This window comes from Rosa rugosa, chromosome 3 (genome assembly GCF_958449725.1).
Source record: "Rosa rugosa chromosome 3, drRosRugo1.1, whole genome shotgun sequence".
NCBI classification, from domain to species: Eukaryota; Viridiplantae; Streptophyta; class Magnoliopsida; order Rosales; family Rosaceae; genus Rosa; species Rosa rugosa.
Window position 1 is genome coordinate 31,948,924 of NC_084822.1, and position 22,995 is coordinate 31,971,918.

A 22,995-nucleotide genomic window follows, 5' to 3' on the forward strand; every position below is an offset into this window, starting at 1 on the left:
GAAATTGAATTGGGCTGGTGTTTGGGAAATTGAAAACTTTATTTTCCGGTGTCGAAGTTGGGCCAGAGGCCGAAGTTATCGGCGAGACCGTTGAAGTTGTAGGTGCGGGTGGTGTGGAGGTGGTGTTGCATGTCACGAACGACGGAGAGGATGGCAGGGTGGGATTGGAGCTGTGATTTGAGAGTGGAGGGGAGGCGGGGTTTGAGTTTCTAATCAATGGTGTATACAAGGGGGTCGGAGGAGAGAATGAGAGTGGTGGCGGCTAAGTCGTCGTCGGTGGCGGCGGGGATGAATTCGGAGCGAGCGGCGAAGCTTCTGTGCACAATTTCAGTTTGCTGTGGGATTTGAAGTGGGGGAATCATAAGCATCTGCGGTGCATGAAGGTGGATTCCAATCGGTGGGGTTTGATCAACCCATTCATGTTCTCCCTCAGCCACGTTCTGCACACAGAGAAGGGCACCGAAATCACCATCTTGATTGTTGGTTCAATTTGAGATTAATGGCTGGAATGGGTTTCTTCCAAATTGAAGCTCAATCCCATCATCAGTCTCCCTTCTTTCGAAAGCTCAAATGGGTTTGCTGGGTTTAAGAAAATGAACATGAAAAATTGCTGGGATATTTTTTTTTTTTTTTTTTGGCTTTTTTGCTGGGTTTAAGAGCATGAACATGAAGAATTGCTACGTTCAAATACTTCATCTTGATCGCTGTCACTAAGGTGGGAGTGGTCGTGGAGGAGGAAAGGTGGCTAAGCTAGATTTGGAGATGGAGTTTCGGGAGGAGATTCAGTGGGTATCCAAATCCAAATGAAATTTGAATTAGCTCTGATATATTCCCGAAGAATCCAAATCCAAATATCGAAGAAGATCAAAATGAATAGGTTTCTTTGAATTCTCTTTTGTAAAAAAAAAAAAAAAAAAGGTTTCTTTGAATTTCATGGTCAGGGAAGTTTTGATTTTTAGTTTTTGATTCATGGTCAGAGTGTATTGGATTGGGTAATAGAACAAAGCAAAAAAAATTATTCAACTTTTATTTTTAATGTAATAATTATTCAGTTTTTATTTTTAATTATGAATTAATTCATTCAGAATTTGATGGAGAGAAAAAGTAGTTTTTGCCCTCATTTTGCACCCCACGTGCGTCACACGTGGTCATAATTAACGACACCGTGATGGAAAGTTGGCATAGGTACTACGTTGACAACAAAATAAAAGTCCAGGTATCCATTGATACGTTTAAAGTCTAGGTATCATTTTGATAATCCTCAGAGTCTCCAGACACTATTGGTGCATTTTTCCCTAAAAAATATTAATCTAATTTGCCTTTTAGAATTAAGCTTCTTTGGACAGGGGGCAACTAAGTTTGGCTTATTAATTAGTGCAGCAACTTGTCCTGGAAATTTTGTATTATGTGATTATAATTTGAGGTTACGTATGTATGTGGCCAACGCCCCAACTGCACTACACAGTTTTTTTGATAAATTCTATTATAGTTCTTTCAGATTTCTTATAATAGTATTGAGTAATGCTAGATGAACCACCTTTTTGGGTATCAGCTGCATCAGACATTATGCAGTAAGCACAAAGCATATCCAATTACAAAATTTCATAAAACGACGTGAATGTGCCACATTAGTTGCCATATAAAGTGAGACACATGTTCACATGTATTTTGAACTTTCTCTATCTTATTTTGCCCCTCTTGTAAAAATAACTTAGGTCCTCAAAACTCTCTCGTCCCACTTGGAATCTAATTCTTAGTTGTATCTAGCTAGCTAGGATTGGAGGTCGATGGAGCCATATGGGAGGGGCCTTCATTGCGACATATGAGTGGTCCAATGCATAAGTTTACTCTCCTATTCAGATGAGAAATCGAAGGCTCATCATTTGATAAATTGCTCTATATCATTGTTTTAAGGCAAACAGTCATTATATATGAAGCATCTCTCAAGAGATCATGAATCACTCAGCCGATCGTGTTCGTTTCTTCTCCGCTTCTCCAACTTTCCCTTTTTATTTTATTTCTTTAATGTTAAGCTTTTTAAATGGTTACATTGTTTTTTTCTTTTTCAAAATAGAGTACTTGTTTTTTTTTTGTGTACGTGGCACGAAAAAAATTAATCACTACTCAAGCAAATGCATATATGTTCAACTACCAATTGTATAACAATGATAAAATAGACACATCAACGTGTACGGACCTTGAAATTAGTTGCAATAATAAGATGACGAACTTAGGACCCGAGCTTCACGCAACTTCTCTAGAAGGATAGAATCCAAATTGTTAGTTGAGGGGACAACCTTCATCCTACATGTCCTGAACTTGGCTGAGCGATACAATCGTAATAAGTCATCCATAGAATTACAGGGCGATTTTGCTATAATCATATCCAAAAGATCCATTTATATAGTGGTGTGAATGTTACTCGATCTTTTCACTGTTTTATTCAAAAATCCTGTGATACATACTTGCATTGATTATCAATACCGCGTTGAGGCAAATTATACTTATATATGGTCTAGTTGTTTTGAGACATGGTATAGAGGAGGATGACTTGGTTGTTCTTAGTGTTGGCTATACGATATTTTTTTTTTTTTTTTTAAAAGGGGCTATAAGAATTTATCGTGATTCATAATTGGTATCGTTTTGTAGTCTAAGAAAATGAATGATTAAGTTAGGTATGGGTTGAGCCCATTTGGCTCATGAATGTCATTATAAATGACGGACTAGTAACTATGATTTTTATTATGGAGGAGAGTGGTGATCTTATCTCCACCACCGATATTTCCCATGGTATGTGATGTTGGTTTTCTGCAATAAAGGATTTTCTGTCATTCTGCCAAAAAAAAGGAGAAGAGAGAGAATTAAACTAAAATTCAAATCTCCAATGATAGCTAGAGACGAGAGGAGAATCTATCACATTCAGATTAATTTGACTTGAAATTTAACTTACGCATAACTCAAAAACTAGCTAATTGTATTGCACTCTTAGTCAATTTAACTAATAAAATAACAGTATGAGTCCGTAAATTTGGTGACGCACTATACTATATACGATGCTGATATTATTATTATTATTTTGAAACGATACGATGCTGATCGATAGTTTGTTTGCCAAATAAGACCCGTCGAGTATTTACTTCAAACAGACTCCGCTCACTAGTTTGTTTTCCCCTCTATATAAACACCCCCTCCCACGCCCTTTCTGTGAAATCGAAACTTCCTCACATTCTCCATTTTCTCTCCAACTCTCTTCTCTCCCCGATCACCTGCCTCTGCCTCCATGGACGTCCTCAAGTTCTTGTTCGGAATCTTCGGTGCGCTCATCGATCTTCCTCCCTCTCACTTCCTCTTGTTTTTTTGCTTTCTGCTGCCTTATAACTAATAATTTCCCTCTTCCTTCTTGTTCTGCAGGTAATGCCACCGCTCTCTTCCTCTTCTTGTCGCCGACGTAAGCTTCTCTCTCTCTCTCTCTCACTTTCTCTCTGGTTTTCTTGAAGCTATTTGATGCTGAATTCTGTGAACGGTTTCTGGTTTTGATAGGATTACATTCAAGAGGATCATACAGAAGAGAAACACAGAGCAGTTTTCAGGCATTCCTTACGTCATGACTTTCCTCAATTGCCTCCTCTCTGCTTGGTACTACTGCTCTCTCTCTCTCTCTCCTCCAACTGCCTCCTTACTTTTACCTTTTTGCCCTTCTGCTGCTTCGGATTTCGTGTCCGTGACCGTTAGTTACTAAAAACCAGATAAAATGACGTTTTCATCCCCGGCTTCTTCGTCGTCTCTGTTAGAGTAGCAGCGTCAGGGTTTCTGTGTGTGACGGATTATTTTATATTATTTTTGCGAAATTAGAAACTGGCCCTGATGATGTGAATGGTTTGTTCAAACAGGTACGGGCTACCGTTTGTGTCCCCGAACAACCTTCTGGTGACCACCATTAACGGCACCGGTGCTGTAATCGAAGCCATCTACGTGTTGATCTTCATCTTCTTTGCTCCCAAGAGAGAGAAGGCTAAGATTCTGGGGCTCTTCATTTTTGTGATGGCTTTGTTCTCCGTCGTGGCCTTGGTTTCCGTCTTTGCCCTTCACGGCAGTGGCAGGAAGCTCTTGTGTGGCCTCGCCACCACCATCTTCTCCATCGTCATGTACGGCTCGCCTCTCTCAATCATGGTAAACTTTTTCAACTGATTTACCCCTAGTCTGTTGTGGTAAATTTGGAAAGTAACTGTAGTGAAGCGTAATTGTGCAGAGGATTGTGGTAAAAACAAAGAGCGTGGAGTTCATGCCATTCTTCTTGTCACTGTTTGTGTTCTTGTGCGGCACTTCCTGGTTCGTCTATGGGCTGCTGGGCCATGACCCTTTCGTGGCTGTAAGTGTACTTCTTTACGTCCTTTCTTGATTTACCTTTTTCTGATTTGATTTGATTAAAGTGAAAAAAGTTGAGATTTATGTAGAAGTTTACTATATTCCAAAATCTTTCACCTCAAGAAATGAAGAAAGAAACCAAAACCCTCTTTGGAAATATATATATGATTGAGATGAGTGTTATGGTGTGACCGTGTGTGCAGGTGCCAAATGGGTTTGGGTGTGCTCTGGGGGCATTGCAGCTCATCTTGTATTTCATCTACCATGACAACAAGGGCGGCGACACCAAGAAGCAGCAGCCTAGTGCTGAAGACAATGTGGAGCTTGGCCTCGAAAAGCCTCACCAATTGAAGCAAGCAAATGGCGTTAATGGTGTTTAAGATGGGGCATGGCATCAGAAATTAATTTCTGCATTTCCCACTTGTTGGTGTAGCTAGTTAGGCTTGTTTTTAGTTCATGTTTCTCGACTCGTGATTTGAGTGAGTACGAATGCCAATGTCAATTTTAGAGTCTGATGGGATTGACCGTATACAGAGAAATGTGAGATTATTGGTATTCCTTTTCAATTCAATCATGCTTATGTACTGCTTTCAACGAGTAACAAAGATGAATATTACTTTTGCTGATTTTTTTCTTTTTCTTTTTCTTCTTGTCAAGTTTGACCAAGTTGATTCAACTATTTGATATGAACTTCAAATATCGATCCAAACTGGATAAGAAATTTAAAGTTCCTTCGACAATATATGAGCGATCGAAACACAAACACATGTATAATTAATCTTTTTCACATCAAAAGCTTCAAGAAGTGAAAGTAACCCAATCTGGGTGAACCACATTTAGCTCGAATCATTTAGCTAATTCTTGGAGATGGAAACTCTTAATCACTAGTCCCTTTGAACATTAATGATGAACGGTGGCCGTTGAGATTACCGTGCAGCTGTGTCAAAAATGGTCCAAAGAGGGGTGACACTGACACTTAGGGATTCATTGGCTTAGCTAGTCCTTCACTCACACGTTGTTGTGGTATAGTTTGATTCTTGTTTTCAATTTTGTAATGACAAAAACCAAATCGGATAGTGATGGGATTGGAAGGCCGGCATTAATGCAAACAAAATGCAGATGCATACTATTGCATCAGCTAGCAAGATGTTTCAGTAATTCCGTCGTGGCTGAGATGATCAGTACTTTCTGATGCTATAATACGGGTGTGTGTGTGTGTGTGTGAAGTATTAAAATGTAGCGAAAACTTGTCGTTTCCATTTCAAATACGCGTAATAAGAGATGGACAAGGACCCGAGTACATACGTATCATTATGGACGGTGGAGTATGCCAATTTGCTCTGTGCTATTTGAGATCTGTCATGATTCAGATTCCCTAGAACATGTGACCGAGGAGAGACCACAATTTGACAAATTAGCTTGCTTATCATGTATATTTGCAAAAATCCAGTAGGTCAATCGGTTTGAAATTCTTCAAACACTTTATTTCAACTTCTTTGCTCACCCTTAATTAATTTACTTTCTTAATATCTTTTATCAGTTGCGGATGCTTAATTTTAACAAACACCATGCCCTCAAGCTCTTAAAGTTAGATGCCGAACATGAGATGCATCTATGATAGCTTTAATTAAAGATATTTTGCAAATATGATATGAAGTGGGGCATTCAGAAATTTTAGAAGAACAAAAAATAAATTTGAATTTAAAATATATACCAAAACTTTAATTAAAGATAACAAATTAAATAAAATTAAGGTAAGATTAATATTTTTTTTAAATTATATATTTTATGAATAAAAAACAATTGAAAAACTAACTTCCCAGCATGCATGATTCGAACCTGAGACCAGCTGCAAAAACCATGTAAACTTTGCCACTACACCAAGTCGGCTGGCAATGACTTTTTATAAACTGCAAGCTATTTATCATCGTTTTCATGTACAAAAATTTGAAAAAAATATAAAACTGAGTGGAGCACGGGACCCACTGGGTCCCCACGTGGCTCCGCCCCTGCATCTATCATTATGATGACTAAACATTAAGCTGTGATTTCCCTAAACCATTTTGGGGTAGAGAAATTGAAGAAGCAGAGCTGGTCTGCTTCTGTTGCTCGTCCTATATCAGGCCCATTTGAGGCAGTTCACCGACTAATATTTGTCTTAGCCTCTTTGCATGTCCCTCACTTGGTCTACATCTTTTCCACACGTCAAAAGTTGCAGGCATCCAAGTAGGTACATAGATGGAGCTGCTATGTAAGCTTCTAAAGGCTCCACATATCTTTTTAGAAGGGATGATTGTAAGGGATCGATTCATCAGTGTGCATGTACGGGTCAATTACTCAACATATGTAAAATGAGAATAAACAGATATTTTCAGGAAACGTTTTCATATCAACTTCGTTCTGAAAACGTGCTGTTGGCTAGCTCACACGTAAACACATATTTAGCAAAACCTTGAGGAGCACTTCATATTGCCTAAAAAACATTATAGTTTTGATTAATTACCAGATTCCATATAGAAATGTACTTTTCATTAATTACGATGAGTTTTGCAGGACTTTCACGACAAGAAAATTTAATACTTATTAGCAAAAAAATTATGGAGTTATACTGCCATCAGTTAATTAGTTCATGACAATTAAACACAGTACTAAAGAATAAATGATATAATATTGTTTTCTTTTTAATCAAAAGAAGTCATCCAAATACTGAATTTCAGCAAGCAGGACAAAAACGACACACATATGGGTAGTTAGAAAATATGACTGGGACTTTAGACCCAAGGATCTGAAGAACCGTCTCGAATCGAACCGAAACTGACGGTTCGGTGCGGTTCCAAGACTTAAGAAGTGTCAATTTTTTAAAACAGTATATATTGTGGTTCGGTTTCAGTTAATCCATCAAGCTGCTCTGAGTTTTTCATTCAAATCGTTCGCTTCTTCAATTACAGTCTTCTATTCCTCTGTTCATCAATGACCTCCGATTCAAGTCCAACAGTTGGTTATGAGCTAGTTGCTGCAAGTACAACTCTGACTTTAGAAGATGAAGAAGAACAAGCCATTGTTGCGCAAGAAGCTACTCCAAGCGGGAAGAAGGTAAAAACTGCTCTGAGAACTTCAAAAAGGAATAGGGAGAAAAAAGCTACAGCAGTACGTTCAAGGGTTTGGGAGCACTTAACCAAGTTTGATTAGCCGCTTATTGAGGTGATCAATGGGGAGGAAAATGTAGTTAGGAGCACAAAATGAGTAGAAAGTAAGTATTGCCCTACCCATCTAGCATGTGATTCCAGAGATAATGGCACTAGTTCACTTAGGAAACACAATGAGCAGATTTCTAAGGGTTATCCAGGTAGAATTGATTTAGAAGAGGGATAGCAAGTCTTAATTACTGATGTGGTGAATGGTAAAAAGAGTTTAACTAGTAGGACTTAGACACATGAGGCATGTGTAGATGTTGCAACCAGAATGATAATGATGGATGAGCTTCCTTATGTTCATTGAAAAGGCTGGGTTTAGACACATTTGTGATGTAGCTGTTCCTAGGTTTAAGGTACAATATAGGAAGGTTATTGTGAAGATTTTTTGAGGATGTATGAAGCAAAAAAAGAATGAGTTGAAGAGTGAATAGCAATTCGACAGACACATTGATTAGTTGTCAAAACATTAACTACATGGTCATCACAACCCATTTAATTTGTGGTTGGAAAATGTACAGAAGAGTCTTAAAATTTTGTGTAATTCCAAACCACAATGGCATTACCATAGGTAATACTTTAGAGAATGCCTTGATTGAGTGGACCATTGATAGAGTTTTGACAATTAGTGTAGACAATGCAGCTGCAAATAAGCATGCTATTGATTATGTTAGGAAGAAGATGTTAAGTTGGGATAAAAGCCAATCTATGGAGGCAAGTTTATGCATGTGAGATGTTTAGCTCACATTGTGAATTTAATTGTGAGATCTGGTTTGCATATAATGGAGAGGTCATAGTTTCAATTAGGAATGTTGTTAGGTATGTAAGGAGTTCCTAGGCTAGAACAAATGCAGTTAACAATTGTGTGTATAAGGTGAAGTTAGAATATAAAAAAAAAAATTGCATTTTGGATGTTCCAACAAGGTGGAATTCCACTTACCTTATGGTGGACACAGCTTTGGATTTAAAGAAGGCATTTGATAGGATGGCAGAGGAGGAAGATGTGAAGTACTTGACTTATTTTGATGAAGATGAAGAATTAGAAGATGAGGAGGATGAAATAGAAGCTATATAGAGGTCTAGAACATCAAGGAGTGTTGTCCTTTGCTCTGTTTGGTAATGTGGAGTTCTTTCTCTCTTCCAAGAAGTGCAGTGTTGTTATCAAGAGAGTGGAAGAAAAGGGTAAAGATTTTGGAAACAAAAAATCTGTGGAGGCTAAAGTGCCAACGTCATCAGTGGCAAGAAAGAGGAAGATAGATATATAATAGAGCAACCCCATCTCCAAAGAAACTATACGTTCTTTGTTGGGAAAATGTAAAGATTACTTGTTGGCTTTTCAATCAGTTAGAATTCGACATATTTTCCGTGAAGCAAATGGTGTTGCAGATAGGCTGGCTCACCTTGCTAGTTTGTTTTATTTTGATGATGTTTGGATAGATGAGACGTCTGCTATTATTCAGGATGTTCTCTACAAGGATTACTGTAATTGCTTCTCTGTAGCTCGGGGTTCAGGTATTATGTCCCCCCCCCCCCCCGATGCAAAATCATAATTATAATATAATAAATGGAACCGTGCGTGGGGCTGGCTAGGTTCCAAACCCCTTTCAGAAAAGAAAAAAAAAATTCCTAATTTGAAAAAAGAAATCAAAATTCCAAATTTGAAATTGGAACAGAAATATCCCTCCGAACTTTATATATGGGAATTCGAGCATCTTTTTTCTGATCCGATCTGTCCAAAACACGCCCCTAGATTTAAGTGATTCAATAAAAAAAATGAAAAAATTATCACTTTAGTCATTCAACTATAACTCAATCGACGCTTTGGTCGCTCTGTTTTTAAAAATATCACTTTAGTCACTCAAGTTTACATTTATTTAACCACGTGGTGTGGTGTGTTGGTCGAATGGCCTAGTCTGGAACCCCCAGGTCTAGCGTTCGAATCCCAGCTCCATCCCGTGGCCAGCAGATTTGAGGGACCCTTTGGGTTCGTGCGTCTGCGGTGCAGTGGATTAGTCTGGCTTTGCCAGGCTTTCGCCGCAATGTCGGTGCAGGTGTCCTGGCGCTGGGATACCACTGCATGGGTGTGTGAGTTACTAACAACTAACCCGATCAAAAAAAAAAAGTTTAGATTTATTTTTTCACTTTAGTAACAGCCGTTAAATACTCCATTACACACCGTTAAAACTAATAACATTTTGGTCAAATTACTAAAAAAATATTAAAATTTGGCTATATTTATTGAAGAAGCTAGAAGGATCAAGCTTAGTCTCCCTTTGAGAAAAGTTACGAACTTTTTTTTGCCAAAATATTTTGAAAATAAAAAGGCAAAAAGAGGAATTTAGTACTCAATTTGACTAAAATGCCCTGAAAATACGAGTTATTTACAAGAATTTAACAGTGAAGTTGACGGCAGTGACCAAAGTGATTGACGTATTTAAGTTGAGTGATTAAAGTGAAAATTTTAAAAATATAGTGACAAAAAAGTGTCGACTAAGTCATAATTGAGTGACTTAAATGAAATTTTTCTAAAAAAAAAAATATAGATTTGTAACGTCTTTCTATAAATTGTGCATACGTGCAAAAAGACAAGGTGGTGAGTGATAAGGCTCTCAGGCTCAATAAGAGAGGAAAGGCAACTAAAGCTACATGCTCGACATGGATTTGAAGGAAACATTCTTCAAGAGTCCCTCAAGTCCAATCTCTAACACCAAGCGAGTGGGTGACAATGATTTTGATTTTTATTCCAATTAAGATTATGTTTTTTTTTTTCCAATTAAGATTACACTTTGATTTCTGAGCTTAGAATACAAAATCTACTTTTTCTCCATTTACTATGTTAGTTAAGATAAAAGAAGAGAATCTATTGTTTTTGTGCCATTGAGCCAAAAGTGGCCATGATTAGTTCATTTTGGTAAAATGACCCAATGAATTGTAAATTGCATTTCAATACCTTATATTTTTCTACTTCACTGTGTATACTACTGGATGCGTGACTCATTTGCCTGGTTCAGTGATCTTGATGCTAATCTTGTTTTCTATTGACTCCATAATGAATTGAATGAGAAAATTACTGATGATTTTGAACAGAAAGTTGCAGCATGGTTGTAGTTCTCATGATCATGAAGGGTAGGTAAACCTATCTATATGCGTTCTGCAAATTAGCTTTAATATTTATTTTGAAGTATCTAATGTGATCTCTTGATTGATCGATCGAGTAGCTAAAAATGTAAGAAATCTAAGCCCAACTATCATGAAAAGCCTTCTGTAAGAAACCAAGTTCAAGATATCCTAGAAGCCAAAAGCCCATTCTTTATGAAGTGTATGATACCTTCTGAAGTTCTGATGTTGTCAAAAACAGATCTAATTTCGTAATGTACCAAGTTTGGAAGGACAATTGTGTTTGAAGCTATGCTGATCCACTTAGTTGTCATATTGAAAGACGCTTCCCAATCATTTCTGCAATGAATATTTGTGACATGACACAAGAATAATTTTGGAACATGAAAGTGGGAACGAATATACAGTGAAGTATATTAAAAAATATAGACGACTGATTGGTGGTGGAGAAGGTTCTGTAAGGAAGGCAAATTACTTGAAGGTGATCTCTTAGTTTTCCACTGGGTGAGGCCGTTAAAGTTTAAGGGAAAATTCTATAGTACATACCAGTATCTCATACACACATGCATCTACAAATGTGACAACAAATTTGTTGTCAGAGTGGTAGTGTTGAGTCCTATTTTGTGTAATCTTAGTTCTAATAATGGTAATTACACCTCTTATGACATTGTTACAAGCTTTTTAACAACTTCGTTGTCAATGTTGTAATTTTTGTTTAACTATATGTAAATAGTGTAAATGAATATGGTAACTTTTGTTCTGAATGTTGTAATTTTGATTCAAATAATTGTAATTTTTTGTTCAAATAGATGTAAAATGAGTGCATGAGATACTGGTATGTACCATAGCTTGTCTCAAGTTTAAGATATGCCATTGTTTTTTTCTTTTTTTTTGGACATGACTTTTGTAAGTTTCACAGGAAGTACTTCGTTTATTTATTTATTTATTTATTTGTGGGACAATGGAACTACTTGGTTCTCAATATCCTCAAATTTGATGCAACATGTTCGATTTCTTGTGAAGGTTTACAAAGTCGAAGAAGAGACTTCTAGTGAAGTGAATGCTGCCTTTACCCTATTGAAGTTAAGTCTATAATCCAGGACCTGTTGCTATGTTAAAGATGTTAGAAGTAACTGAGAAGTTCACCTTTACTGTGAATGATGATGGAAGACTTCTTCTTCTTCAACAATTGGTGTGCTGGTTTAGGATATGACCCAGGTAGACACAGAAGTAACAAGACCTTATGGTTTTGAGGAATTTAGTTTTTTGCTTGTATAATTGCTTATATGTAGGAACCCTACATATTATAGTGGGTTGTAATATGCTAATAGCGCTGCAGTCTATCAGTCATTTGCTAATTTTTGGTACAATATAAAATCTTTTTACAAAATATTTGAGTTTTAATATACTAGCTATAATTATATCATGCATCAATAGTAATCTGGTATTGGGGTAGCAGTAATGTTCTGATAGCTTAAGTTCGAATCATTTTCTGTTTAGAAAGTAAGCACATAATGAAGTATAGGGAAGTTTGGAAAATGAAACTTCTAAACTACAATAATTGAATAGAGAGGAGCTCATAATATGAAAGTTGCAAGCTTAAATCGTTGTCATGGATTTCGTCTACGACATACTATTGTATCGTTACATCAAGTAGATTAATTGATTTCGTCTATGGCATACTATTATATCGTTACATCAAGTAGATTAATTGGATAGAAAGATAAACTTACTCCATGCATTGGTAAACTAACTTGGCTTGATCTTGAGCTAGTCTATGATTTAAGGGAGTTGGTCTACTAACTGCTAGAGGAAGTTGGTTTACCTTTGATGTACCACTACGTTAATATGTCGTTGATTTAAGGAAACAATCAAGAACATGTACATATCATGTGGACCAATGACATTAATTCATATCACCACATGTACCATGGTACAAGACCATAGATTAATTTTTCCCCCTCTAAATTTTAATATAGACCACAAATATGGCTCTAATCCAAGTCACTTAATATATATATACATATGTATCACATAACAGCTAAGAATACACACAACAACTAGTTCGTGAACTAAACTCAAAACTTTCCACTTATAAACAAGATACTACTGATACTAGAACAAATGGTACTAACTACTAAGGAGATCGACTATATATATTCGATTAATTTTGTTTTTTTTTCTAGCAATCTTCAATTTGGGGAGTTTTGAGTCATCTTTTGAATGTCATCTCACAATTCGAGCTCGTCAGCTCAACATTGATCAAAGCCAAAGATCCCTCTCAAATCTCATCTCATTGCACAAACTCATTCTGTAGCTCCATAAAAGATACTAGATGAGTCAAGTCACCTATTTCTACGTAGACATACACATTACACAATGTCATATTCACCTCGCTTTAGTCTCCCAGGTCTCAAAATTGGTTTTATACTTTACCAAAAGACCTCAAACATACATAACTTTATTTGACGCCAATTGTTTAATATCGTGTTTCAAATCATCAAAATAATCCTTTTCCCACCATCAATTTCATATCGACCCTTTAACTAATATCAAGTCATCAATTTCAACTAAAAATTAAATTAGAGGTTTACTAGGCCGTCTGGGAAAGTGGGGATCGAAAAGAAAGGCAGTCTCAAGAGAGGTTTTGCTGTGGGAGGAAGGCGGAAGAAGGAGGCTGGTGGGGGAACCGTGGCTGTACAACAGAAGGTGAGCTCTGGACGTGCTCTTGATCGTCCCTCCGTGATGGGTCCAGATTTGACCCATCATGCCCAATGAATCTTCTAAGTTGGAACTGCCAAGGGATTGGGAACCCTTGGACAGTTAGGGGGGTGAAATGGTTGATTTCCCTAAACATTCTCAAAGTGGTGTTTTTGAGTGAGACTCGATGTACGGATAAGGAGATGGATGAGATTAGACGACAGGTGGGGATGAAGTCGGCATTTACGGTAGATTGCAAGTTTGTTATGAAAAAGCATGATAAAGGTGTTAGCAGGGCGGGTGGTTTGTGTTGGATGTGGGCCGAGGATGTCACGGTCGAGGTTCAGTCCTACTCGGATAGTCATGTGGATGTGGATGTGGTTGTGGGCGAGGCTACAGATCCTAAGCGGTGGAGATTTACTGGTTTTTATGGCCAACCAAAGGTGGAAAATAGGTATCTTTCTTGGCTGCTGTTGAGAACGCTTGCCTTGCAGGGTAACCTTCTGTGGGTTGTTGGGGGCGATTCTAATGAAATTACCTCCATCTCGGACAAGGACGAAGGGGTAGTGAGGAATGTTAGACAAATGGCTGGTCTTCGAGAGGCTTTGGAGTTCTGTCGGTTGAAGGATGTGCGCTATGTTGGTCCGAAGTTTACCTGGACTGGAGTGAGGAGTGGCCATGTTATTAAAATTAGGTTGGATCGGTTCGTTGCCTCTCAGGGATGGTCGGATTTGTTCCCAGCTTCAAGGGTGGTTCACCTGCTCCCTAATGAGTCAGACCACTTACCGGTCTTGTTAGAGGTGAAGGAGTTTGTGCCGCGAAAAAAGAGGAAACGTAAGCGCAAACGCTTTAGGTTTGAGGAGTTCTGGTTGAGGGAGGAAGAGTGTGTGAATATAGTTAAACAAGGATGGGAGTCGGGTGTGGGGAGTCACTCTGTTGACCGAATTCGGAGCAAGATTTCAAAGACTAGGAAGGCTCTGGAAAATTGCAGCTCGAGTAAGTTTGGTAGTCTAACACGGGAGATCGATAAGATTAAATCCCAGCTAGCAGTGTTTTACGATGACGCTACCAATTGTCCTCCTCTTTCAGTCAATCTGGAACTTCAGTCCAAGTTGATACCCCCATACTTAGACTTTGCTAGTCCTCGAGCAAAACAACGAAAACTAAAAACTCAAAGACACAAAACAAAACAAACAAAAGCACACGGAAGCCTTTCAACGTTCTAAAAAAATCTCATACTTTCTTGGCATCAAGATTAGCACAACAACCAAGAATCAATCCAACATTTATTCAAGAGTCAACAAAAATATATAACTTAACATATAAACATGTAGGACATGGGGGCAACATTGTTGATATTAATCTCAGCATGCTTCAAACAAGTTATGACTCAAATCCTCACCGGTTTACCCTCTTTCTTCTCTCAGATTCATGGGCTCATGCAAAAACATATATTCACTCAAGTTATATGTGAGAGAGATAATATATAAGACAAACAAATAGCTCACATATAATAGAAAGAAAAAGCTTTTTCTGAAAATATTTTTTCAAGTATGATCTCATGAAGGATACCAACTACTTGCACAAATGAACCCAAGCCATAGGTTCAACTCTTATAACTCATCTCCACAGATCAAAGGCTGCTCTTTTCAAGGATCAAAGAGGTATTATAATTAAGGTTGTAATGAGGCCAAGGCTTAGGGTTTATAGAAACGAAGGGATAGAAAAATCACAAAGTATCCTAAAAACCTAGTAGAGCTCTTGTTGATGTAGAGAGACAATCTTGAAATTCCACCAAATAGAAACGTCATAGACTCCTTCCAAGTCTTCATAAAGGGCCAAATGTCATCATTGTTGGGCTCATGCTTCATTCAAAACTTCCTTTGAACACTTGTGAATTGGACAAAGACCAAATTTTCTTGAATAGGCCTTCAATTCAAAGCAAACTCCAAATCCACAATGGGGGGACTAAAATCCATAAACACTTATCATATTTTTTTATTTTGCCGTCACATATAATTTTTTTCAATTTTTTGTCCTTCTCTTCTCTCTTCTTTTTTTTACTTTTCACGGCATATACATACATGCATTTTTTTCTATGGACAAGTCTTACCCCCGCACTTGAACTTCCTTCTTTTCTCCATCTTCATTCTTGAAGCCAAAAACTTCTTGTATGTCTCAAAAATTAGCTCCACTAAGTCTTTAGAATAAAGGCTAAAGTTGTAACTATACTAAGGTTCAAGGTTTAAGGATTATGAGGGTGATGAAAGAAAAGGCTTAATGTAGGCTCAAAGGGTTTTATCTAGAGGGTGTACATCTTGTGCACAACTAGGGACACATGGTAACTTGGCAATGGTGGTAGTTTCCTAAGGTGCCTTTATCATTTCCAAGGTCTAAGCATGTATTGATAAAAGTCTCAACAAGTATAAGAGTGAATTCTAGCATTCTATTGTCCATTAAACTTAATCTATGGCAAGTAATCAATCAAGATGAAAGAATAATGAGATCAACAAAATCATCGCCAAGAAAATAAGATTACATATATTTTTTTTCATTTAACACTCAACAAAGAAAAGGCAAATAGGCTCAAATATCTCACATAGGTTATGTATGAATCAAAAACTTATCCTAACATGCTCTTTTCTGTACCATGTAAGCAAGGCCACTTCCACTACACATACATATGACAATCATAATCTTTATTAACCACAGAATAAAGTCAAACATCATCTCAATTTTATGATCCTCTTAAGCCATGATTTTTGAAATATATACTCATCATAGTTGTTGAAAGGCCTCTTAAGACTCAAGAAAACAAAAACAAAAACAAAAAAACAAATAAAAGAATAAAGAAATTAAACAAATTTTTTTTTTCATTTTTTATTATAAACCCACAAAACTAACAACGTAATAGAAACAAAAATCAAAAACCCTTCCCCCACACTTAAATCTAACATTGTCCTCAATGTTGAAAGAATTAAAGCATACAATGCACATAAAAGCATGGAAAAGAGATAAGTGAAAAATAAAAACAAGAAAAGTAAAGAGAAGAGTTTAGAGCTCCCTGGGATTTATTGAAGAATAGCACAAAGCCGATGTTGAAGTCAAAAAAGATTGCAGAAGTCATCAGGAAAAATTTCCGCGCAGATTGAGCACTGTTCGGTATTTCTCAAATATCTCTTAGCTAACAGCTCCGAATGATGATCTGCTTGGTGCGTTGGAAACTAGACTCGTGTAGCTTTCTGGTGATATGCAATAAGCCTATTAAAACTTCCAGGAAGATATCCAGAATCTACGTCAAAAAGAAGGTACAGAACCTGAAATACAAAAAGATAAATGTTAGCAAACTTAAAACTAAAAATTATAGAAACTAAATTAAAAAAATATAAAATCAAGATTGGTAATCAAGTTAGAATCAAAATCAATCATCGATCCCCGGCAACGGCGCCAAAAACTTGTTGTGAAATTTTAATTAAAACTCGCAAGCGCACGAATCATCGTTAGTATAGTGTGCAAGTACGAGGTCGTTCCAACTGAGGATTGATAATTAATTTAAATCCTAACCTAATTAATCCAAACACAAAAACACATAAACAATCAAACTAAAGAAGATATGGTTTTAAGGTTTTTTCAATAAACAAATAATTTGAGAATTAAAGAATCAAACAACTAATGATAAAACCTAGGGTTTCGAAATCAACCACTAACAATCCTATTTATGTTTCAATGTAATTAACAGATTCTTTTGTTCCTTTTGATGACAATTCTCGTATCTAAGTCCAGGTACGGCACTTAGACCATAGTTTTCCTTAAGTGTATGATTCTCTCCAGGTACGGCAGAGGTCGTATATCCTAACATGCAGTTTATCCAGGTACGGCATAAATTTAACACTTAGGACTCATTACGTTCTAGAAAACAAGAGAATCATGCAAACCATTACTTCAGGTACGACAATAATGTAATTCACAACTCTTAATCACAAGAAGCTAATTTGAATTATATTGCAGGTACGCCTCAAATTCATCTTCTAATTACTAGATGCAAAGCCCTAAGGTGATCAATCAAAGAACTTAAACATAAAGCATCAATTCAAATAGTGACTAAGAATTCATCATAAAGAAACTATAAATCCATCAATAAATCATCAAAGTACATAAGCAATCATGATAGGGCATCATCTTAACCCTAGAAAAAGTTTAACAAAACTAAATAAAACATAGGAAAAACATAAAAAGAATGGAAGGGGAAAAGAAAGGGAAGATGGATGAGTTGTCTCTACTCCTTAGGCGTCTACATTGTGCTCCCGAGACTCCTCTTCATGTAAATTCGTGCTCCCTTATATAGGGAAGATTTCTGCTCATCTTTGGCTTCATGTTTCCTTGTAAAACTTGGGTTTAGATTCATTTCTTCATTTGGAATGGGAAAAGCTTGAAATATCTCTTGTAAAAGTAGGAATAAGTTCCTCATTGAATCCACATCTGAATTAACTTCCTTGAAACATTAGGATTGATGATCTTGTGCCACGGAACTTGAGTTCTCCACGAATGGTTGTAAATTCCCGAGCAGATTTCCTGTTCTGACCTATCTTCACTCAAATAATCATAACTTTCTCCAGAAGTATCAAAATCGAGATCCGTAAAATTCTACAGAAAGTAGACATCCGTATCTTTCCAATGATATAAGATTCATTGTCTGATTCGATCTGTAAATTTCCCAGTAATTTGGCGAAGTTGGATGTTCTGCACAGACAGATTCCCAGTCTCAGATTGCACATTGCCTTTCAATCCTACTTAGCTCATTTTGGCTTCTTTTCTTCTTTCTATGGAACAAACCTACAAAAACACTAAAAGATGTAAATGAATCATAAATAAGGAGAACTAAACATAAAAACCAAGATTAAGAGGCATAAAAATATAGGAAAATATAAGCATATCACAAGTTGAATGAACTCAATCAACGAGAGGCCATCTTTTGGAAACAGAGGGCGAAAATTTTCTGGATAAAAGATGGTGATACCAACTCGAAGTACTTTCACCGGTCTGCATCTAATCGGAAGAGGAAGAATACTATCACAGGGTTTTTTTAATGAGGATGGAGTCTGGTGTACAGAGGATTCGCAGTTGGAGTCAATTGTCTTGGATTACTTTAAGGGTATATTTGCTTCATCTTATCCGACTGATCTTCAGGATATTATGGCCGCTATTCCCACAGTTATTACTGATGAGATTAATTCAGCGTTGGTTCATGAGATTTCAGAGGCAGAGGTTTATGGTGCGCTCAAGCAAATGCACCCATCGAAGGCGCCGGGGCCTGATGGATTCTCCCCGTGTTTTTATCATAATTTTTGGAGCATTGTGGGGCATGATGTGGTGGCAGCTGTCAAGTGTTTTTTGGTGTCGGAGGAGCTACTGCGAAGCATGAATGGAACGTTTGTCACGTTAATCCCAAAAGTGAAGACACCTCAGTACATGAGTCAACTTCGACCTATCAGCCTATGCAATGTTTTGTACAAACTGGGGTCTAAAGTGTTAGCCAACAGAGTTTAACCATTGATGGATTCCATTATTTCGCCATTCCAAAGTGCGTTTGTTCCTGGACGCCAGAATATTTCTGATAATTCCCTCATCGCTTTTGAGATTGCACATTTTTTGAAGAGAAGAAGAAGTGGAAAAAAAGGGTTTTGTGCGTTGAAGTTAGATATGAGCAAAGCGTATGACCGGGTTGAATGGGCATTCCTGGAAGCTGTGATGAGAAGGCTAGGATTTTGTCACCTATTCATTCAGTGGATCATGGGATGTGTGAAGACGGTTTCCTACTCTTTTCTAATTAATGGGGAGCCTAAGGGATGTGTGGTACCAGCGAGGGGACTGAGGCAGGGGGATTCTATTTCCCCTTATCTGTTCTTGTTTTGCGCAGAGGCATTCTCATGCCTAATTACTTTTGAGGAGCGGCGAGGCAGACTTAGTGGAGTAGAGATTTGTACAGGGGCTCCAAACATCAGCCATTTGTTCTTCGCAAATGATTCGTTTGTCTTCTGTAAGGCTGAGCAGGATGACTGTGTGGTTCTACGGGATGTGATTCGTACTTATGAGCAGGGATCAGGACAACAGGTTAATCTGCAGAAGAGCAGCATCTCTTTTAGTAGAAACGTGCCCTTACAGGTTCAGGAGTATTTGGCTGGTGTGTTGGGCGTGGTTAGGGTTGAGAAGCATGATAAGTACTTGGGGTTGCCTATGGAATTGAGTTACTCAAAGGAGGAAGCGTTTGGGTACTTAGCGGAGAAGGTACAGAAGAGAACGCAAGGCTGGAAGGAGAAGTTACTTAGTGCGGCAGGGAAGGAGGTAGTGATAAAGGTCGTTGCCCAAGCCATACCCTCTTATGTGATGAATTGTTTTGAGCTGCCGCAGCATTTATGTGATGAAATGCATAGGTTGATGGCTACTTACTGGTGGGGAGATTCGGAGAATAAGCAACGGATCCACTGGATGGCGTGGGATAAATTGTGCTCAACCAAAGTAGATGGCGGCCTTGGATTCAGAAATATGTGCAAGTTCAACCTCTCGTTATTAGCTAAATAGGGGTGGAGGCTAATCCAACGGCCTGACTCGTTATTGGCTAGGTTGTTGAAGGCCAAGTATTATCCGAGAGTGGAGTTTATGGATGCGACGATGGAAGGTGGGGCGTCGTACACATGGAGGAGTATTATTGCAGGGAGGAAGGTTTTGGAATTGGGTGTTCGATTTCAAGTTGGTGATGGTCGGCGCATCTCAATTTGGAACGATTGTTGGATACCCAGGCCCCATAGTTTTAAACATTTTTCTGCAATTATGGAGGGGTTGGAGGAGATGCTGGTAGAGGACCTTATTGATCATGAGGAGAGGGAGTGGGTCATGCCCGTACTCGAGGAACTGTTCACACAAGAAGAGGTTGACTCTATTGCATGTATTCCTCTTAGTTTACGCTCTATGGAGGATAGGTTAGTGTGGCACTTTGTCAAGCGAGGGGTGTATTCTGTACGAAGTGGCTACTATGTCTTGAGGGAGGCTAAGACTAGGGGTGTTCGAGCGTCTTCGTCGAGCAGTGGACCTGGAAGTGGGATGGGTAGATACTGGAATGAGGTTTGGAGGGCCAACGTACCTCCAAAAGTACGTGTGTTCATATGGAGACGTCTGCATGGCGCTGTTCCTCCAACGACGTACCTACACGTACTACATTGGCCAATAGGAGGATACCCATCAATGATACCAGGTCTGTCTTGTGTCTTTCAGATCATGAAACTCCTCTTCATTTGTTTAAAGATTGCATGGCAGTGGGGCCCTTTTGGGATGATGTTGGGACCAACTTGGGAGTTAGTGTCAGAAGCATTCCTGCTCCAAATTTGGTGGAATGGGTCTTGGCTATTATTGATTCAAGGCAAATACTTAGGTGGGGGTTTCCCCACCACGTGTCCCTACGGCAGGCCAATCAGGAGGAAGAATTTTTTTTTGTCTTTTCCAAAAATACCCCTGCTCCTTAAATATACAATACCCAAAACACCCCCCTGCTGGGAGGTGATTGGTCTGCCGTAAGGACACGTGGTGCGGGTGCCCCACGCAAGTTTCTCTCTTGATTCAATGGGGTTTGATCAGTTAGGCTTTTTCTTTGCATGCTTGTGGGCCCTATGGAATGAGAGAAATAGGACTGTTTGGCAGAAGGGATGTTTCAATTCATTTTTTGTTGCTCAGTCGGTGGTTACGTATTTAGGTGAGTTCCAACAGCATCGGTACAAACCTAGGAGTAAACAGCGACGTCCTCTCATGAAGTGGGAGTGCCCTCCTCGTGGAAGGCTCAAAATCAATATTGACGGGGCTTTTGACCCAAATGTTGGCTGTGGTGGTATTGGGGTCGTGGTGAGGAACGATGAAGGTTTGGGAGTTGCGGCATTAGCCAGGCCCTTTGCCCACGCTCACTCTGCATTCAATATGGAGGTTGAGGCGTGTAGGGCGGGGCTTTTACTTGGTATTCACCAAGAATGGTTGGAAATGGAAATTGAGAGCGACTCTATCCTTTTGATTGCAGCCCTGAAAAGAGAGGAAATTGACCTATCTGAGGTTGGTCGGGTTGTGGATGACTGCAAGGCTTATATGTCTGCTTTTCAGGTAGTCCATGTTCGACATATTTTCAGAGAAGCAAATGGTGTAGCAGATGGATTGGCTCACCTTGCTAGGAGAGGTATGATTGATGATGTATGGTTAGAAGAGACTCGTGGTATTATTCAGGATGTACTCTACGAGGATATTAGTCATTTCTATGCTGTGGCTCGGGGTCCAGGTTTTATGTCCCCCCCCGATGCCTAATAATTCTATAATAAATAATAACAGGCGTGGGGCTGAGCCTCCCAATTAGGCTGGGTTCCAAACCCCTTTTTCAAAAGAAAATAAAAAAATATGGGAGGTCCAAATAGCAAATTTGGAGATCCAACTAGAACCACCCTTTTTTTTTTCAATAAAAATTTGATTAAAAAAAAAGTGATTCTATTCAGACCTCTCAATTTGCTATCCAGACCTCCCATAATTTTTGTAAAATTTTATTTCCAACTTTGCCCCTTCTAAAAACCATGAGTCATCGTAGGAGAAGAGGATAATCTCAATTTTCCCGAATTGCAGAGCTCATGAGAAAATCTGTTTCCACGTTGAGATTCATCAACATGCATGCAAGCTTTGCTTTTGTTCAACCTAAGCTTTTCATAATCAGCAATGTGTAGCTTCCGTAAACATTGAAACTTGTTATCAAATCTGAGATTGAAGTATGACCCCAGCAGCTCAAATAATTGGCTGGGTGATGTTCAGATGGAAGGAAAACATGTTTTGTACGTGTATGTACATGAGAAAATTGTTGGGTTGAGATCAAATTAAAGGGCTTGCCAAAAGAAAAGAAAAAAAAGTTTGTTCCTCCAAAGCAAATTAAAGGGCTCTTCATAATCAACAATGGGTACTTTTGTTCAGGGTACGTGTTTGAGCCCAAAAGTAATTTTGGCAAGATCCTTTAGTGGATTTAGCACAGCGGGCCGATACCTGCGGCCCAAAAATAAGCCTACTTGGGTTTGGGTTACAGCTTCACCCATTCCGTGTGGAAAACGAAACCTTATTGGAGTCGGGTAGCAGGGATTGAATAGGAAACTTCAATCAATATCCCTTCTATGACAAGGAACAGTCGAAACCCTAGGTATATATACCAGCTGGTTTCAAGGACGAATAAGAGAACTCTCTCAAATCAATCAATCCTAGTGTCTCCAAGAGCCGACTGTTAGCATCACCAGATCAACCCGGCGACCGTACTTCCAGTCCCAGTCTCCCCAGGAGCCGACTGCGAGCGCAACCGCCACCGTTACTACCAGCGAAGCAAGGGTAACGCCCTCGCAACCCAGCCAAGCTAAAGTCACGCTTTAGCGCAACCCGTGCTTTCTCCAAACTTCCCAGTGATTGCTATGCTTAGTCTACAATACTAAGTATTGATTCGGTGACGCGAAGAGATCACACCCAAAGTCCTTATCCGTAAGGCAGAAATTCCTTTCCCGGAAGGCTAGAGAAGAACCTTGTGGCGAGGTTGGTGCTCTCCTCGTCCACAGACGCTTGAAGAAGA

The 22,995-nt window shown here is 38.6% G+C and overlaps 2 protein-coding genes across 2 annotated transcripts; both read left to right on the plus strand.

Moving 5' to 3' along the window:
• Positions 1-3,186: 3,186 nt before the first annotated feature.
• LOC133740939 (bidirectional sugar transporter SWEET1) lies at positions 3,187-4,991 on the plus strand. Its single transcript, XM_062168871.1, has 6 exons — positions 3,187-3,314; positions 3,412-3,448; positions 3,541-3,636; positions 3,891-4,170; positions 4,250-4,369; positions 4,569-4,991. Exons 1-6 carry the CDS (start codon positions 3,281-3,283, stop codon positions 4,743-4,745), a joined length of 744 nt encoding a protein of 247 aa, XP_062024855.1. The 5' UTR covers positions 3,187-3,280; the 3' UTR covers positions 4,746-4,991.
• An 8,456-nt stretch (positions 4,992-13,447) lies between these two features.
• LOC133737569 (uncharacterized) lies at positions 13,448-18,920 on the plus strand. The gene is made up of 2 exons (XM_062165101.1): positions 13,448-14,369; positions 18,484-18,920. The coding sequence occupies exons 1-2, from the start codon at positions 13,448-13,450 to the stop codon at positions 18,918-18,920; spliced, it is 1,359 nt and encodes a 452-aa protein (XP_062021085.1).
• The last annotated feature ends 4,075 nt before the right edge of the window (positions 18,921-22,995 follow it).